General features: G+C 44.9%; 1 protein-coding gene across 1 annotated transcript; it reads left to right on the forward strand.

The window, feature by feature from the left end:
• The first annotated feature begins 15124 nt into the window (after positions 1-15124).
• LOC125524467 (probable methyltransferase PMT9) lies at positions 15125-19374 on the forward strand. The gene is made up of 7 exons (XM_048689519.1): positions 15125-15539; positions 15642-15806; positions 15908-16090; positions 16190-16787; positions 17547-17659; positions 17751-17971; positions 18754-19374. Exons 1-7 carry the CDS (start codon positions 15312-15314, stop codon positions 19070-19072), a joined length of 1827 nt encoding a protein of 608 aa, XP_048545476.1. The 5' UTR covers positions 15125-15311; the 3' UTR covers positions 19073-19374.
• Positions 19375-19671: the final 297 nt, after the last annotated feature.

Consider the following 19671-nt stretch of genomic DNA (forward strand, 5'->3'; position numbering starts at 1 on the left):
CACGAAGATTTTCTTTTAAGTTTTGTGTCGTGAAGTTTTCAAGTTTTGGGTAAAGATTTGATGGATTATGGAACAAGGAGTGGCAAGAGCCTAAGATTGGGGATGCACAAGGCACCCCAAGGTAAAATCCAAGGACAACCAAAAGCCTAAGCTTGGGGACGCCCCGGAAGGCATCCCCTCTTTCGTCTTCGTCCATCGGTAACTTTACTTGGAGCTATATTTTTATTCGCCACATGATATGTGTTTTGCTTGGAGCATCTTGTATGATTTGAGTCTTTTCTTTTTAGTTTACCACAATCATCCTTGCTGTACACACCTTTTGGGAGAGACACACATGAATTGGAATTTATTAGAATACTCTATGTGCTTCACTTATATCTTTTGAGTTCGATAATTTTTGCTCTAGTGCTTCGCTTATATCTTTTAGAGCACGGCGGTGGTTCTATTTTATAGAAATAATTGATATCTCTTGCTTCACTTATATCATTTTGAGAGTCCTTTAGAACAGCATGGTAATTCACTTTGGTTATAAATTTTAAATGCTAAGAGAAGTTGGATGCTTGATAGATTGTTTTGAGATATAAAGGTGATAATATTAGAGGTGTGCTAGTTGAGTAATTATGAAATTGATGAATACTTGTGTTGAAGTTGGCAAGTCCCGTAGCATGCACGTATGGTAAACGTTATGTGACAAATTTGAAGCATGGGGTGTTCTTTGATTGCTTTCCTTATGAGTGGCGATCGGGGACGAGCGATGGTCTTTTCCTACCAATCTATCCCCCTAGGAGCATGCGCGTAGTGCTTGGTTTTGATGACTTGTAGATTTTTGCAATAAGTATGTGAGTTCTTTATGACTAATGTTGAGTCCATGGATTATACGCACTCTCACCCTTCCATCATTGCTAGCCTCTTCGGTACCGTGCATTGCCCTTTCTCACCTTGAGAGTTGGTGCAAACTTCGCCGGTGCATCCAAACCCCGTGATATGATACGCTCTATCACACATAAGCCTCCTTATATCTTCCTCAAAACAGCCACCATACCTACCTATTATGGCATTTCCATAGCCATTCCGAGATATATTGCCATGCAACTTTCCACCGTTCCGTTTGTTATGACACGCTTCATCATTGTTATATCACCATGCATGATCATTTGTTGACATCGTATTTGTGGCAAAGCCACCGTTCATAATTTTTTCATACATGTCACTCTTGATTCATTGCATATCCCGGTACACCCCTGGAGGCATTCACATACAGTCATATTTTGTTCTAAGTATTGAGTTGTAAGTAAAAAGAAGTGTGATGATCATCATTATTAGAGCATTGTCCCAGTGAGGAAAGGATGATGGAGACTATGATTCCCCCACAAGTCGGGATGAGACTCCGGAAGAAAAAAAGAGAAAAGAGGCCAAAAGAAAAAAAGAAAAAAAAGAAAGAAGGCCCAAATAAAAAATGAGAGAAAAGAGAAAGGGACAATGTTACTATCCTTTTTCCACACTTGTGCTTCAAAGTAGCACCATGATCTTCATGATAGAGAGTCTCCTATGTTGTCACTTTCATAAACTAGTGGGAATTTTACATTATAGAACTTGGCTTGTATATTCCAATGATGGGCTTCCTCAAATTGCCCTAGGTCTTCGTGAGCAAGCGAGTTGGATGCACACCCACTTAGTTTCTTTGATGAGCTTTCATATATTTATAGCTCTAGTGCATCTGTTGCATGGCAATCCCTACTCCTTGCATTGATATCAATCAGTGGGCATCTCCATAGCCCATTGATTAGCCGCGTCAATGTGAGACTTTCTCCCTTTTGTCTTCTCACACAACCTCAACCATCATATTCTATTCCACCCATAGTGCTATGTCCATGGCTCGCGCTCATATATTGCGTAAAAGTTGAAAGAGTTTGAAAAGGGTAAGTATGAAACAATTGCTTGGCTTGTCGTCGGAGTTGTGCATGATGAGAGCATTTTGTGTGACGAAAATGAAGCATGGCCAAACTATATGACTTTGTAGGGATAAGTCTTCTTTGGCTATGGTATTTTGATAAGACATAATTGCTTGATTAGCATACTTGGAGTATTACTATTTTTATGTCAACAATAAACATTTATCTTGAATCTTTCGGATCTGAACATTCATGCCACAATAGAGAAAAATATATTGAAGAATATTCTAGAAAGCATTCCACATCAAAAATTCTGTTTTTATCATTTACCTACTCGAGGGCGAGCAGGAATTAAGCTTGGGGATGCTGATACGTCTCCAACGTATCTATAATTTTTGATTGTTCCATGCTATTATATTATCTGTTTTGGATGTTTATGGGCTTTATTATACACTTTTATATTATTTTTGGGACTAACCTATTAACCGGAGGCCCAGCCCAAATTGTTGTTTTCTTGCCTATTTCAGTGTTTCGAAGAAAAGGAATATCAAAGGGAGTCCAAACAGAATGAAATCTTCGGGAGAGTTATTTTTGGAACGGAAGCAATCTAGGAGACTTGGAGTAAACGTCAGGGAAGCTTCGAGGTGGCCACGAGGCAGGGAGGCGCGCCCTACCATCCTGGGCGTGCCCCCACCCTTGTGGCTCCCCTGACCGACTTCTTTCGCCTATATATATCAACATACCCTAAAAACATCAGAGAACAGAATAGATCAGGAGTTCTGCCGCCGCAAGCCTCCGTAGCCACCGAAAATCAATCTAGACCCGTTCCGACACCCTGACGGAGGGGGAATCCCTCTCCGGTGGCCATCTTCATCATCCCGACGCTCTCCATGACGAGGAGGGAGTAGTTCACCCTCGGGGCTGAGGGTATGTACCAGTACCTATGTGTTTGATCTCTCTCTCTCTCGTGTTCTTGAGTCGGCACGATCTTGATGTATCACGAGCTTTGCTATTATATTTGGATCTTATGATGTTTCTCCCCCTCTACTCTCTTTTGATGAATTGAGTTTTCCCTTTGAAGTTATCTTATCGGATTGAGTCTTTAAGGATTTGAGAACACTTGATGTATGTCTTGCATGTGCTTATCTGTGGTGACAATGGGATATCACGTGATCCACTTGATGTATGTCTTGGTTATCAACTTGTGAGTTCCGTGACCTTGTGAACTTATGCATAGGGGTTGGCACACGTTTTCGTCTTGACTCTCCGGTAGAATCTTTGGGGCACTCTTTGAAGTTCTTTGTGTTGGTTGAATAGATGAATCTGAGATTGTGTGATGCATATCGTATAATCATACCCATGGATACTTGAGGTTACATCGGAGTATCTAGGTGACATTAGGGTTTTGGTTGATTTGTGTCTTAAGGTGTTATTCTAGTACGAACTCTTGAATAGATCGATCAGAAAGAATAACTTTGAGGTGGTTTCGTACCCTACAATAATCTCTTCGTTTGTTCTCCGCTATTAGTGACTTTGGAGTGACTCTTTGTTGCATGTTGAGGGATAGTTATATGATCCAATTATGTTATTATTGTTGAGAGAATTTGCACTAGTGAAAGTATGAACTCTAGGCCTTATTTCAACGCATTGCAATACCGTTTGTGCTCACTTTTATCACTTGCTACCTTGCTGTTTTTATATTTTCATATTACAAAAACCTATATCTACCATCCATATTGCACTTGTATCACCATCTCTTCGCTGAACTAGTGCACCTAAACAATTTACCATTGTATTGGGTGTGTTGGGGACACAAAGACTCTTTTTTATTTGGTTCCAGAGTTGTTTGAGAGAGACCATCTTCATCCTACGCCTCCCATGGATTGATAAACCTTAGGTCATCCACTTGAGGGAAATTTGCTACTGTCCTGCAAACCTCTGCACTTGGAGGCCCAACAACGTCTACAAGAAGAAGGTTGTGTAGTAGACATCATGGCGCAGAACACGTTCATCGTTGTGAGTGGTTTTAGTCTGCCCACACTTAGCACGGCCTCGTAAACAAGGCCGGTTTCAATGCAATGGGAAAGCCTTGAATTGAAAATTGCCTACACATATTAGGTTTTTGGAATTGTTGAGGAATTTCACGAATCTTCAATTAACTTAATCCAGAAATAAATCATGAGCATGGCAATGACAATATTAAACATATACTGACATTTGATCACATACGCACATACTAGACACATTGCAGAAAGATTTACACAAGTAACTAGGGCAAACACATAAAAAAGTAGGAGTGGGGTAAACGTGTTATACCATCCAATAGGCCAGGATGAAGCGGCGGCGGCAGCAGCGGTCTCCTCTGTGCGACCTTCTCAGCAATGAGTCAGTCGGCTTCGGTAGCGGTGGACAAGGTGATGACAAAGGCGATGTGGACGTAGACAATGCAGTGGACATGGACAAACGGCCGCAAGCAACCACGTAAGAGACGCTCCCCGAAAACCTAATCGCCCCTCTCCCGTACATAATCTCAAGGTGCGAGGTTCCGGAGGCCCACTCCCCGTACATACAGGCATGCGGTGGACGGGATGGGACCGTCGGCGGTAGCATCAGCGAATGGAACAGCAATGGGCAGTGCGCATGGAGGTAGCAGATGTAATATGTTCTTCATGGTGGCTAGGGTTGGCCGACACCTCCTGTATATAGACATGGCCGGGTGGAGAAATGTGGGCTAGACCGACGTCCAAGTCAGCAACAGCCCATGGTTTGATGTCTCAGATCGTGACTCGTCTGTTCCTAACAGACAAAAATTACGAACATTGAGGGGAATTTTGGCTGAGTACGAGATGGCCTTGGGGTGACCCGCTCTCCCCATATTTGTTTCTGTTTTGTGTGGAAGGTTTCTCTGCTCTTCTTAAGCATGCACATCAAGAGAACAAGATCAAAGGAGTGTCATTTGGGAGCACTGGCCCCCATGCAACACACCTGCTTTTTGCTGACGACAGTATAATATTTCTGGAAGGATCTCAAACGACATTACGAACATTGAGGGACATTTTGGCCGAGTACGAGATGGCCTCAGGTCAGAAAGTAAACCTTGAGAAATCTTCCATATTCTTTGGGAAAGGGTGCAAAGATGAGGACAAGGTGGGACTCAAACAAGCTATTGGGATCAACTCCGAGGCGTTGAGTGAAAGGTACCTGGGACTCCCAACACTGGTTGGTAAGTCAAAAGAGGGTATGTTCAAATATGTAAGGGAATGTGCAACTAGGAAGGTGTCTGGATGGAAAGGTCAAGGACTGTCTAAGGCGACAAGAGAAGTCCTGGTTAAATCGGTGCTCCAGTCTACTCCAAATCACACCACGAGTTGTTTTCAACTCACAAAGAAGATGTGTGGGAACCTGAAATCAATCTCTTCAAAATTCTGGTGGGGTGCAGCAAATGGTGAGAGGAAAGTGCACTGGATTTCTTGGGACAAAATGTGCCATGCTAAGAGAGAAGGGGGTATGGGCTTTCGTGATCCGGAGGCGTTTAACTAAGCTTTGCTTGCCAAACAAGCCTAGAGGATTCTGCAGACCCTTGACACTTTATGCGCCCGTGTTCTTAAGGCACGTTATTTCCCGGAGGGGTCTATCATGTCAGCCACGTGCCCAAGTGGGGGCTCCTTCACCTTCAGAAGCATTCTTTATGGGAGGGACCTGCTGCGTGAGGGACTGGTATGGAGGATCCGAGATGGAACTTCTGTCAATGTGCACCATGACAACTGGATCCCGAGGCAAGGAAGTCTTAAGCCGTTAGGACAAATCCACGTCCAGGGCGTCACAAAGGTGGCCGACCTACTTGGTCCAACAGGTGATCGATGGGACGAACACAAGATTCAAGAGATGTTTTCACCTGATGACGCATGCGATATAAAACAGATTGTGATGGGAGGACCGGGCACGGCCGACTATCTGGCATGGAATTTTACGAAGAACGAACAGTTCTCAGTAAAGTCGGCGTACCACCTGCGAATGAGCATTAAGAACGCTCAATCCGGACAGCCGGGCTCGTCATCATCGCTTCAGAAGCACCGCACATGGCTAGCACTCTGGGGCACAAACGCTCCGGGCAAAGCGAAGATCCACACGTGGAGGTTAATGCGCAATGGGTTGGCTGTTGGAGCTGAATTGCACTGGAGAAGGATTAAGGGCGGGGTGTTTTGTGTCGCGTGTGGCAGGGAGGAGACCACCTTTCATCGATTCTAGGGCTGCCCACACTCAAAACTCTTCTGGCGACTGATGAAGGAAGATCTGGATGCCCCCGTCTTCACTGCGCCGGAGATGGACGAGTCCTTCACCGCCATATCGGCATGGATGCAAGAGTGGATGGCCAAGGCAGGTGAGGAGGAGAGAGAGACGATGGTTCAGGCGCTATATGGACTGTGGCTTGCGCGGAAGGAGGCGCGAGACGGCAAGCGAATCGCGGAGGCGAGGACAGTGGCCGGCAAGGTGATGGCTCACATCAAGGAATGGAAGGAGGTGCACCACAGAACTACCACGCGAGGAGGCCCAAATGTGGTTGAGGCGTGGAGGCCACCGGCTACGGGTTGGATAAAAGCCAACGCGGATGGAGCTACAACGAAGACAGGTCATAGCGGGGGTGGAGGAGTGGTTCTACGGGATCACAATGGTGCATACAGAGGAGGGGCGACGGTGTTTCTCCCAGGCATCTGTGACCCTCAAATACTTGAGGTTATGGCTAGTAGACAGGCGGTCCGCTTTGCAATCCAGCAGAGTTTCCAGCGCATACATCTCGAACTGGATAGTAAGGAGGTGGTGGTAATGATCACTGAAGAAAGGAAGAATCTCTCCGCGGTCAGGCCACTTGTGGAGGAAGTAAAGGCACTCCTACGAACGACTCAGGACTACAAAGTGAGCTGGGTGAGAAGAACTGCTAATGGTGCAGCGCATAAATTAGCAAAGGAGAGGATTATCATTGCTAGGAATAATGTGTGGCCTACTGTGCCACCAGATTCGATCCTGCAGATTGTTATAGATGAGATTCCGGATTTTGTTTAAGGTTAAGTTTTGTTGTTTTGAAGCAGATGAGACTGCTTTCACGACTTGGGAACTTGTGGACCTGTGTGTTGTTTTATTGAATAAATGCTTTACCCCAAAAAAACAGACAAAAATTAAGCACAAGCGCACGAAGCACGACGTTATGCGCGCGCAGTCTAGCTGGTTGCCACCGTGCGACCGGCCGAAAATCATTCGCTGTTTGTTTTCTTTTTTTTCATGAGTTGGGTCTGTTTTGTGTGTCCTGTCATTGGGCACGGTGTGTTCGGCGATCTTAGGTACTCTTCGAGTCACCCGGCTTACATGTTACGTTTCTTATTTTTATATACTCCTTGATCCTTGAAATTCATATATACGTCCGGATCTGCGATTCACTGTTTTCTTTGCCCTGTCTTTTGCAAGAGTTTGAGACTTACAGTCCTGGATGAATGTTTAGACCTGGGAGTTTGCTGGTGGTTGGGGGCTAGTTTGGCTCTCGATCCTTTCTGTTGGATCTGTGTCAGTAGTATCTTGTAGCCCGTGAACGCTGTGGTTTTCCTTAATGAAAATCAGAGGGGTGGAAGGCCTTCTTTTATTAAAAAAAGAGCTAATATTACTGAGAGTTATAGAACTTACGCTGGATGTTCAGTTTAGTGTTAGAATTTTGAAAATACGGATTTATAGTTATCAAACTTGACTTAAGCGTGTAAATACGGTCACAACACGCGTATGTGAACGAATCTGGGTGTACGGCCCCAGCTGTCAGTGAGTGTGTGATGTATTTTTGCCCAAAACAACCTTGTATTATTATTTTTGAAAAAAGGGGTCAAATGTTGCGATGATTTTTTGCACGAAAAAGCATCACATTTTTTATTTATGGAGTGCTCATAAATGAGCAAATTAACAAACGCGTCCAACAATCAACAAACGAGCCCCGCTACAGCCACTACAAAAGTCCAGTTCTACTGTCTAAAATGGATAACTATGTCTATTGAACCAAGCCTATTGTGGAGCTTAAATGGTTGCACATACTCCAGCCTCTTTTGCACGCGCTACTTTCTTTAAGATAAACTGTAAAACATAGGAAATAAGTTATGCTCAAATATCTGTGTGTTAAAAATATACTTACAAACAATGATTAGTAAATAAAAATTTAAATATAAACATGTGTATTATATAAAAAAATGTTTAGTTACTATGGACATTTAAATTGTTTATTAAATAAATATGATTAACGTATACAAAAAATAAAATGTGAAGTTAATATGGATTTTTTACTCATGACACCATTGAATATCCCTATCAACAGTTTAGTTTTTTAATTAATATGTTTAATGTATCCTAAAACATTATGTAATTTCAATATTGGACAAGATTAAATATCCATACCAGCAGTTCAAATTTTAGGTTTTGGAATATTTTAATTATACGAACACTGGACTATTGTATTATTTTAAATTATACAAACATTTTTTAAATTTCATAAATATTTTTTACTATATATAAATTTTAAAATAATAATTCATGAACAAAATAAATGTAGGTTATTTCATTGGTGTTTACATTATTTATAATACATGAATATTTAAACAATATTTTTATTACTAAGATCATAATTGTAGATGGTAAGTCAATTATGAAGAATATTTAAATGTCTTATTTACTTATCATCATTTGCATGTATATTTTTAGCACACAAATATATGAGCATAACCTACATTTTACAGTTATCTTAAAGAAAATAGCGAGTGCAAAATAGGCTGCAGTACCTGCAGCCTGTTTTAAGGTCTACACGCCGCTTGGTTCAATAGATTTTGTTATCCTTTGTAGAGAATACAACATGAATGGTGTAGCAGTTATAATGATTCGTTTAATAATTTTTGGTTGCGTGTTGGAAACCTGGCTTTTATGAGCAGATGGGGCCGTACATACTAATGCGTCTATATACGGTGGTAGCTGAATGTTAATAACCACCTTTTATGTTAATTTGCTCTTTTATAAGTAGTACAGTGATCTGTCTTTCTCACAAATAAAAAAGGTGACGGGACGTGCAAAAATTCATCGTAGTGTTTGGCTTTTCTCAAAAAAAGTAATACAAGGGTGTTCTGTGCAAAAATGCATCACTCACTCATTGGCAGATGGGGCCGTACATACTAATGCGTCTGTATACGCGTGTTGTGACCGTATCTGAATGTTTTGTAAAGTTGGATGACCATAAATCCGTATTTTCAAAGTCCTAGCACCAAACTAAACATCCAACACAAGTTTTGTGACTTTTAGTGATATTACCTCTTAAAAAAACCGTACGGATCTGTTCTGATTTGGAGCTTCATGTACGTATATTAATTATTGTTCCTGCCACCGTATTCCTATATGTCTTACACGCACGCCATACGTGTGCCAGCTTTGGAGTCTTCCTGTACGTCTTATTCGGAGTTTGACCAGCTCTGGATCAGCATCGTTTTCCTCGCTCTAGCAGCAGCAGCAGCCTAGTTTGAGGTCATTATGCGAATGATCAAAGCAGATTTCGCAGGCGTTTGCACCTTTTTGCCACTGCGTACTTGAGTCTTGTCAGAACCTGCATATAAGATTTTAAAAGATGAAATGGACAAATAAGAATCCAAGGTAAGATCAATACTGTGATGCTCTTGTTTATTCAGTTAATCAAGAAAATTAGAGAATTACCGAATATGCTTGACTTCGGCGGAAGCCAATTTCCTATTTTCTGTGGTTTTTTCACTTCTAGCTAAATGTCTGATGGATTCTCCCACCCAACTTATTCTCTTATTTGATTTTGCCTCTTTCAAGTGCAATATTTTCTGTGTTTTTTCACTTCCAATTGAGTGTCTGCTGGATTCTCCCGCCAAACTTACTCGCTTCTGTATCTTCTCCTGATATATAGCTGGTGGAGAAAGTTTCAACAGAAGTACACTTTCAATATGAAGAGACTTCTCAGCTTTCTGGAGACTTCTTAGTATTTCAAACTACAAAAGAAAATATGGCAAAAACTTTAGCATGTACTCCCTCTCTATCCTTTTATAAGAAGTTTAGACAATTCAAACAACGCCCAAAACAGTTCAATGTCAGTTGTTCAAAACGTCTTATAAAAAGAACGGAGGGACGAAAATGCCGTTTGGAGGACGAGCTCCATGCAGCTCGCTATCAGGTTCGTCAGTATCCCCATCGAGACGCTGCAGCGCTGCATTTATGGCATGTATTTTAGCTAGCAGCTTCAACCACACCACCGTATTCTGTATTTTCCTACAGTGACATCCCATGTCGTACAGGGCTCGCCAACAGGCTGGTTAGACGTGCGATCCACCCCCCATCATGGCCATGCAGTGCCAGCATAATTCACAGACGCTCACGAACATGGGCACGCCAACGCGCTCGTGTTCATCACGGGCTGCTAGCCGTTGGAGCCAGCTAACCTGAACCCAAACGTTGCAGCTGCCCGTTATGGTATCCGAACGTTGGTGATTGGATCAGACCGTTGGGAATCATCTTTTTATACCGCACACGAACAGGAGCGGTTGTGTCCATTTAGCATACCCAAATGGAGCAGCAAGGAGATTTCCTAGGTGCCTTTGGCACATCACCCACCCAGCTGTTCCATTTAGCACATTTTGAGCAGCGAGGAGATTTCCTAGGTGCCTTTGGCACATCACCTCTGGCAGGGCAGGTTGTGCTCTTGTGCCCCTGAATTCTACATATAGAACAGAACCTGCTCCTCTTCGATGGTTTGTTCATATGGGGCCTTGTCGCGGCTGGTTGTGGGCCGCCCAGCCGGTCGTTTCTTTGATGGCGCTGGAAACATATCTGTCCCTTGTGAGATGGTGTGCTCAGACTCAGCTCTATCAAAATGCTGCTTGTTCCCAACTCCAGAGCCGGCTGAATCTGCAGCAAGCTCTCTATCTGACAAACCCAGGCCATCCCGCACGGCGGCAACTGGCTCTAGGAGCACTTTGACATCTCGCATTTTCTCCATTGCAAGTGCATGTGATTCGACATTGCTGTCACCTAATTTAACAAGATCCAGCGCCAGCAAGTATAAAGTGTTGTGCCGACGAGACGAGTACTTCAGTGGGCCATGATCCTTCTGGTAGCGCAAATACTCCGGCGGTAATATGTCTCTTGCATCTCTAGTCCATCGCTTGAGCACATGTTTAGGCGGGAGCTCATTCAATTTTAGATGTATCATGACCTGGCAAAACAGCAAACAAAAAATGTCAGTCGTTGACCTGAACCAGCACCACACGTTTTTTCAGAGAACACATACAGAAAAGGATTTGTAGATATTGGAGAGGATATGCGTCACGCACCTTAAGCACATGGCTGCAAACCATTCCATAGTGCTCAAACGTCCCACACTCGCAAATGAACTCATCAGCTGTCTCACTCATGGAGACAACAAACTCGTTCTTGCACCATTTCTCCCTTGCCTGGAATTTTATGTGCCTAGCAATATACTCTAGTCGGGGGTTGACCTCTATCAGATCGTACGACCCACACTCGTACAATGCTTCACCAAATTTCTCAAACATTGTTCTCGTGTAAACCTGCGATGCATGTACCTCAATTGGGATATTTTGCTTCAAGACAATCCCGCCCTACATATGACAAGCGCAAACAAGATGAATTCAGAATTTACAAGTGGCATCTATGGCAACGGCATAGGGATACATTGAAGACTGAACCAAACTTACTAGTTTTGTCCTTTTCTCCTGGTAACTCTCCTCTGAGTCGCGGTCAAATTGCATCTTCTCGTATTGCCGAATGAACAAATGCATTGGGCAGCCTGGCGGTACATAGCCTTTGAGAAGGTGGTTTGCGCTCTCACTTCGCTGCGTACTTGTCATCTTTGCACAGAAGACACCCATGAAGTATGGCTTCGCCCACTTCCCCCTCACCTCGTAAAGTTGAGTCAGGAAAGTATGGGATTGGAGGCCATATTTCTCAATCATGGATGCCCAGCCCTTCTCAAATTCATCAATACTAACTACATGGTGGACTAGCTTGCTGAATTCTGGCTTGAACTCGCTCCCTTTTGCAAGCAGTGCCCCAAGGCTCTCTTTTGCCTTCTTCAGGACGTGCCATTTGCACCACCGATGCGCGGTCCGTGGCATGACGTCGGCTATTGCAATTTCCATTGCGCAAGCTTGATCTGTCGCAGCCACAACAAAACCAAGTAATAGCATCAGAATTCAAGACAGCAAGCACTCTAACAGGATATAGTTTTTTCATATCTTTGTATCAGAACATGCAATACCTGTTAAGATAGTTCTTGGCTGTGGTGCTGCTAGCATTTGGAAAAACTCCGTGAATATCCACTTGAAAGTGTCCACCTTCTCATCGCTCATCAACACGCCCCCGAAAATTATGCTCTGAAAGTGATTATTGACACCAACAAATAGCCCAAATGGCATGTCGTACAGGTTTGTCTTGTAGGTTGTATCAAAAGTTACAACATCACCGAAACACTTGAATTGCTCAATCCCTCTGCCAGCAGCCCACATCAATGTCTTAATCCTACCCTCGGTGTCAACCTGAACACTGTATTTAAATTCCGGGTCCTCCGCCCTCATCTCGTTGAATACATCTATGGTTTTGGTTGCATCATTGAGAGACTGCTCCCGGTTAAGTTTACCACACAGTGTTTTTAAGGATCGTTTCGTGAATGGCACGTCCTTAATCGTGCCGAAGAAACTCCCTATCACACTGTAGACCTTGCTAATGCTGATATTATTTTCTCTCAATTGCCTAACCAGGTCTCTTGTATAGCTATCTATGTGTCGGTGGGACTTCCAGTGCAATTTCTCCCCACAATCAATAGATAGATCATGGTTGTGATCAGCCCTGTGTTCGCATACATACCATCCACCGTCGTCCGATCTCAGCAGTCGTATCATGGCATTGCAGCCACACCTCGTCGACCTACTGTTGGCTTGCAACGGTTTACCCTGAAAATCAAGAGTAAAAAGAATTGTAGATTAATAACTACACTTTTTAAACGTGGCTCTCAATCATAGAGAATCAGTTGAAGCTAGCAAAGCATTGAAACGTAATAGGAACGACATGTTTCCGACTCACCGCACAGGCACAAACTATCTCTTGCATGCACTTCTTCCGGTGTACATTTTAAACGACTTTTTGCATAGCGCACACCAAATCCAACCTCCCATGAATAAAGATTGTAAAACTCGTAGCCCTCTTCGACCGAATCAAAACTAGTTCCAATAGATGGATTGACAACATTTTTTGACTTTTTATCGACAAATGCACGGATAGAAGCTTCGAGCGCAGGCATCCTTGAAGAGTTGTGCTCTCTCTCATCTGCCGCTTTTCCAACTCTAACCCTGGCAACAAACGACACACCAACTCATCAGTTGATTAAAACAGGCAGAAGGACGCAAAGTAATTTGCTAGATATACGTGTGTCACCGTGCTAGTAGCAGTACGAGATTCAGAAAATTTTCATCTTTAACAAAACAAAAAACGGCAGCTAGCATCATCATTTTCCTGTGTGTGCGAGATCAGAGTCTCCTTTTTTGCGACACGGTCGAACAGGCATGTCTCGAAAATTGGCTTATTCCTTAGTTCTGAACATGTTTCTGCCACGTACTGCAACACAGCTGACCCTCTCATATAACATGCAGAAAACTTCCATAAAATTCAGCACCGACCACACGAATCAGCTTTTTTTGTGCAGCCAAACTACGACTAAGAAGATGATGATGCATATAGCCGAGCAGAAAAATAGTTGACAGTAAATAGAGGAGATGCTTCAAGGTGAGGGATAACTGAATATTCACCTCCTGGTCCAAGATGATTGTTTTGCGTTTGACACTCCCACACCATCTTTGTCTGCATCCTGGGGCATGGCGTTATGGACTGTATTTGCACAGCCCGTCTCGCAGGAATCGCCCATCCCTTCGTCGCCAAGACTATACGATGCGCAGCCCATCGTACCAGCACCTTGCCCCTCTTGGCAATCCATGCCGCCTTCAGCTCGCCCCATGGGCAGAGATGAAATCAAGGCCTCGTCCGCATCCTCTGTTCCGCTTGTGCCCCCTTCAGTCATTTGCTCCCCGGCATCTAGACCCCTTAAGAAATCTCCGCTGTCCAATCGCGGCACGAACCTACACAGACAAAGGAGAGCCAGCCAGATCTGGCGGTTTGAGGAACAGAGCGAGAGAAACTCCAGTCGATAGAATCCCAGATCAAAAAAATGAATCGCGTAGCGGGAACTTGCGCGAGTTTTCGGAGGAACATTACCCTGATGGAGATTCCTCAAAGAAGAACTCCATGCCATCCATGGCGAGAAGCGGCGCAGCCCTGGTCCCGGCGCCGCCCACTTTCCAGTCGAGTGGCCAAACAGGGACAGGCAGCAGCTTAATGGTCGCCTTGGTGGCCGAGCGGAAGCAGCAACCTCACATTTATTTCCCCCACCAACCAACCTTGCCGGCCCGCGAGGTGGGCCAAATTCAAAGCCGCACGGGGAGAGCATCCTGTGCGTGCGCGGCAGTACAACAATCGTAGGCCCATGTATAGAGCGGGAACAGGAGTTGTCAGCACCGCTGTATTTGTACCATATAGCAAACGATAAATAAAAAAAGGAACAAAGTCCACGCATCGCGACGCCAGGCCGACGGAAACAGATACCGGCCTCCATGCAGCTCGTCCACCAAAACGCCCCTCTCCTTTGTTATTTGATACAAATTTTCCAACAGTAATTCTCTCTATTATATATTGCGCACCATGGTAAAAGAACAATTGCATACAATGCAGGGATGATGCATGCATCAAGTAAAGATGAGATAAGCATAACGCTCATCATCATCATAATTAATAGGTCCGTAAAATTATAAGTAGGTGCAGGGAGGGCTCGCGAAGCGGCGTTCCGGAGTATGTGTTTATTGCCTTAGGATTGAACACTTTCATCGTGAATAAGTGGATAGCATGATTATTATTGGCAACGATGGTGAAGAGGAGAAGCGATAATACGGATAGGTCACCGCTAGGCACATGAAAAAATTTGTTTTTTCCGTTACAACGTAGAGGCATATTTCCTAGTAAGAGACCTACGTGCAACGTGGCAAATAGAAGTGGCCCGCCGCTAGACCGCGGTCCACTCTCGGTCTCCTTCTGTCCTGAGCCACCCCCCGTGTGCCGCTCCCAATGTTTTCGCCGCTCCATTCCACGCGCCTCCACCCTTCCGCTTCCGCGCACCCACCTCGCCACCCCCACGCCCACGCCCACGCCGCGTAATCAATCGATCGATCGATCGAATCAACGAGCAGCCGCCCGCCGCCTCACGCACCCCGGGCCCCCTCCCCCCGCGTCCCCGCGGCAAGGCGCGACGGGGAGCGGAACGCCGCCGCGATGAAGCCGCACCCCCCGCCGCCGCCGCCGCCGGGCAGCCGGGGGTGGGGCGCGGGCGCGACGGGCCGCCGCCGGGCCTTCGCGTGCGCCCTCGCCGGGGCCGCCCTCGCGCTCGCGCTCCTCTGCCTCTTCCACGGCGCCGCCTTCGGCCCCACCCTCCGCCTCCGAGCCTCGCAGGTCCAGGCCCAGGCCCCGCTCCCCGACGGCCTCGCGCTCTCCTCCCTCCCGGTACGTAACGTTCGCACACCTCGCCGTCGCGGTTTCCGTACGTGCGTGCTAACGGCGGGTGGTTCGATTCGCTGACTCGATCGGCCCGGGGTTGCCGCGCAGGTGTGCGACGCGAGGCACTCGGAGCTGATCCCGTGCCTGGACCGGGGCCTCCACCACCAGCTCCGCCTCAGGCTCAACCTCTCCCTCATGGAGCACTACGAGCGCCACTGCCCGCCCGCGCCCCGCCGCCTCAACTGCCTCATCCCCCCACCCGATGGCTACCTGGTGAGATGAACACGGACGATGAGTCCACCATGCTGTAGATTGTTGCATTTTGCCCTTCTGTTGGTCGATCATGCTGATGTGATGTGGGTGGCAATGTTTAGGTGCCGATCAGGTGGCCGAGGAGCAGGGACGAGGTGTGGACGGCCAACATACCCCACACGCACCTCGCCTCCGAGAAGTCAGACCAGAGGTGGATGGTGGTGAACGGCGACAAGATCAACTTCCCCGGCGGAGGCACCCACTTCCACCACGGCGCCGACAAGTACATTGTGAACCTCGCGCAGGTTCGAAACGTTCCAAGCTCCTATAGCAGTTAACCCATCACCTTTTGGTTACATTTGGAAGCTAACGAATAGTGCCAATGTTGATTGGTGTGATGCTAGATGTTGGGGTTTCCAAATGACAAGCTGAACAACGAAGGCAACATCAGGAACGTGCTCGACGTCGGCTGCGGGGTTGCTAGCTTCGGGGCTTACCTCCTACCGCTGGATATAATTGCAATGTCGCTTGCTCCCAACGATGTGCACGAGAACCAGATTCAGTTTGCCCTTGAGAGGGGGATCCCGTCGACCCTTGGTGTGCTGGGCACAAGGAGGCTGCCATATCCAAGCCGCTCATTCGAGCTGGCGCATTGCTCACGCTGTCGAATCGACTGGTTGCAGAGGGATGGGATCTTGTTGCTGGAAGTGGATAGGGTTTTGAGGCCTGGAGGGTATTTCGTTTATTCCTCACCAGAGGCTTATGCTCATCATGATCCAGTTAACCGGAAGATATGGAAGCAGATGAGCAATCTTGCTCAGAGGATGTGCTGGAGGATTGCTTCAAAGGAGGGCCAGACGGTGATATGGGTCAAACCATTGACAAACGGGTGCTATATGAGGAGAGAGCCCAGAGCACTTCCTCCCATGTGTGCCCATGATGATGACCCAGATGCTGCTTGGAATGTCCTCATGAAAGCATGCATAACTCCCTACTCCAAGAGTAAGCTCACTTTCCTGATTTGCCACAAGATTACTATTGAATTACCATAGTCTGTTATCTATTGTATTGTCTCTTGCTTTCTTCTAGTGTTCTGCTTGAAATATACTTCACCCTGGCAAAAGTTCGCACATGTTAGAGCAGACAAAGGGTCAAGATTATAACCATTAGCCATAACCCTTTGTTGAGCACTGGCTAGTCATAATATAGAAGGGTACTTTGGTTAACCTCTTACCTGAAGGGAATACCCCTTGCCAACCCTGTTTGATCTGCCTTACCGCCCACTAACAGGATCAAACCACCTGTTGCCTGCTCTATCACTTGGCATTAAGTCATCATGTGCCCCCTTATTCTGCAATTTTTGGCCTCCACAGATCACTCTTTGCTGGCGATGACAATTTGCCTGCATGCCACCACCATTGATTACCTTTGCTTTGTTTGCACTATATCTGGTTTGAACTGTAGTAGAATATTGGTGTATATGGTTTGATAGTTTCCAATTTCTGCAGCAGAGTTTCCTGCAATTAACATTTCTAGTTTGAAACTGTAGTAGTATATTGCCATATTTGGTTGAGTTCATCTGTTCATATATGTATATTGCCTGGTGCTGTAACTGTTAATAAAGAAAATTTCCATTACAAGTTTCTGTAAAGAAAATCCAACTTCACTTGTAGTTCTTCCATAAATTACTCTAATATGGAACATTAAATGTTGGCTAGCATACTTGTGCCCTGATGGTGTAATGTTCTTTTATTTAACCAGGAGTTAGCAAGGCTAAAGGAGCCGAACTGCTTCCCTGGCCACAAAGGCTCACAGCACCACCCCCTCGTCTGGAAGAGATTGGAATCAGTTCAAAGAATTTTTCTGAAGACAATGTGAGTGTTTTGATGATTGATTTTGCTATATGAAGCCGCACCCTTCCCAGATGATGATCTTAAGTGTCTAACCTTGGAATACTGTCTGCAGGAAATTTGGAATTCTAGAGTTGCTCAGTACTGGAAACTTATGAAATCTGAGATACAGAAGTATTCCTTCAGAAATGTTATGGATATGAATGCTAACCTTGGCGGATTTGCAGCATCACTGAGGAAAAAGGATGTCTGGGTAATGAATGTAGTCCCTTTCATGGAATCTGGAAAACTGAAGATCATATATGACCGTGGTTTGATAGGGACAATCCATGACTGGTAAGATGTTTGTGAAATACCTTCTGTACTATATGTACTTCTCATCTATTCATTTTAGATTCAATTGTTTCAATGCTGCCTAAGTGACTATGCATACCTAAATTCTTAGATTTAGAATGTTTTTTGTTTAGTGACACACATGGTATAATTTTATAACTATATCAGAGGTTTTAATTGCATAAAGAATAGGTCAATATTTTGACAAGTGCTCATACGTGAAACTTGTGTTTTAGTGGTTATCTATATGAGTACCACATTTTGGTGCTTCACAAAGCAGTTTATGTTTCCCTATATGTTGGGTGTAGCAATAGTATTATGTTGTTTCAATTTTATGTCATTATACTGAATGCACACTGTTAATATATAATCCACTCGTCACATTCCAGACATGGTGTCATGAATGGAATCAGAGTTCTCTCATTGAAATTTTTTCCTTCCTAGCTGCTACAGAAGTACCCTGCCGTTAACTGACGGGCACTGGAAAAACTGTATAGTAGAATTGCACAAAGATGAAAAACCAGATGCCTGTCTCCACACCAGCGGCTCCTCTGCTGCCTAATAGTTTCCATTCTTGATTCATATTTACTCGTATGCCAGAACTTGTTCCTTAACTAGCAACATGATGCTTGCCATCTCGGGCTTGTGGTTATTGATGAAATAAATTTCCTGTGCATTGTTCTGTGTACTTCCGTACCATACTTGATGCTTCCTAGTTCCTACGACTGCTCCATACGACTGGCTACTGCTTGATTCTATTTATTTATGGTTCTTTGTTACTGAAGGTGCGAGTCATTCTCGACATACCCTCGTACCTACGACCTCCTTCACGCGTGGCTCCTGTTCTCTGAGATGGAGAATCAAGGCTGTGGCCTGGAAGATCTGCTGATCGAGATGGACCGCATCATGAGGCCTCATGGGTACGCCATCATCAGGGACAAAGCTGCTGTCATAGACTACATCAAGAAGCTTCTACCCGCGCTGAGATGGGACGACTGGTCATCTGAGGTGAAACCAAAGAGAGACGCACTTTCGTCAGATGATGAAAGAGTCTTGATCGTGAGGAAGAAGCTATGGGATCAGGCAGCGCAGGCGGCTTCCTAGCAAGCAAGCGCAAAACTGCTCTTGTTCTGATCTTATTAACTGTCGTTTCCCAACTCGTAGCTGTATTATATGGTAGTTCTCTGCCTCTTCCATTGGAACTTGCACACACTATCCTTTCTCCGCAGTTTTGTGTCTGTGATGGAATGTTCACAGAAGAGATAGGAGGAGTATGACATGCAGAGTTGCAGACTTCAATGGTTCAGAATTCACAGGACAATATGGTCGTCGAAAAATGCTAATCTCACTTTCGTAAATTGATGCCATTTTAGAATTGACACCTGGAGATTTGCCATTGGCCATTACTTTTCACGTCAGTGTGTTAGTAAAAAGCATAAAACTATGCTATTATATGCTACAGTATTTTTTTTGTCATGTCAAAGCTTAAGTTCATGTCTTTTTTTGTCTGATATGTTTTTTTTCTTTTTTCTTGGAATTTTGATGAAATTTCCGCTTAATTAAGTACATGGTCTCTAACTCACACACGTACTCCCTCCGTTCAGAATTACTTGTCGCAGAAATAGATGTATCTAGACGTATTTTAGTTTTAGATACATCCATTTCCGAGACAAGTAATTCCGAACGGAGGGAGTAAGACGTAA

The sequence above is a fragment of the Triticum urartu genome, chromosome 7, assembly GCF_003073215.2.
Source record: "Triticum urartu cultivar G1812 chromosome 7, Tu2.1, whole genome shotgun sequence".
Taxonomy (NCBI): domain Eukaryota; kingdom Viridiplantae; phylum Streptophyta; class Magnoliopsida; order Poales; family Poaceae; genus Triticum; species Triticum urartu.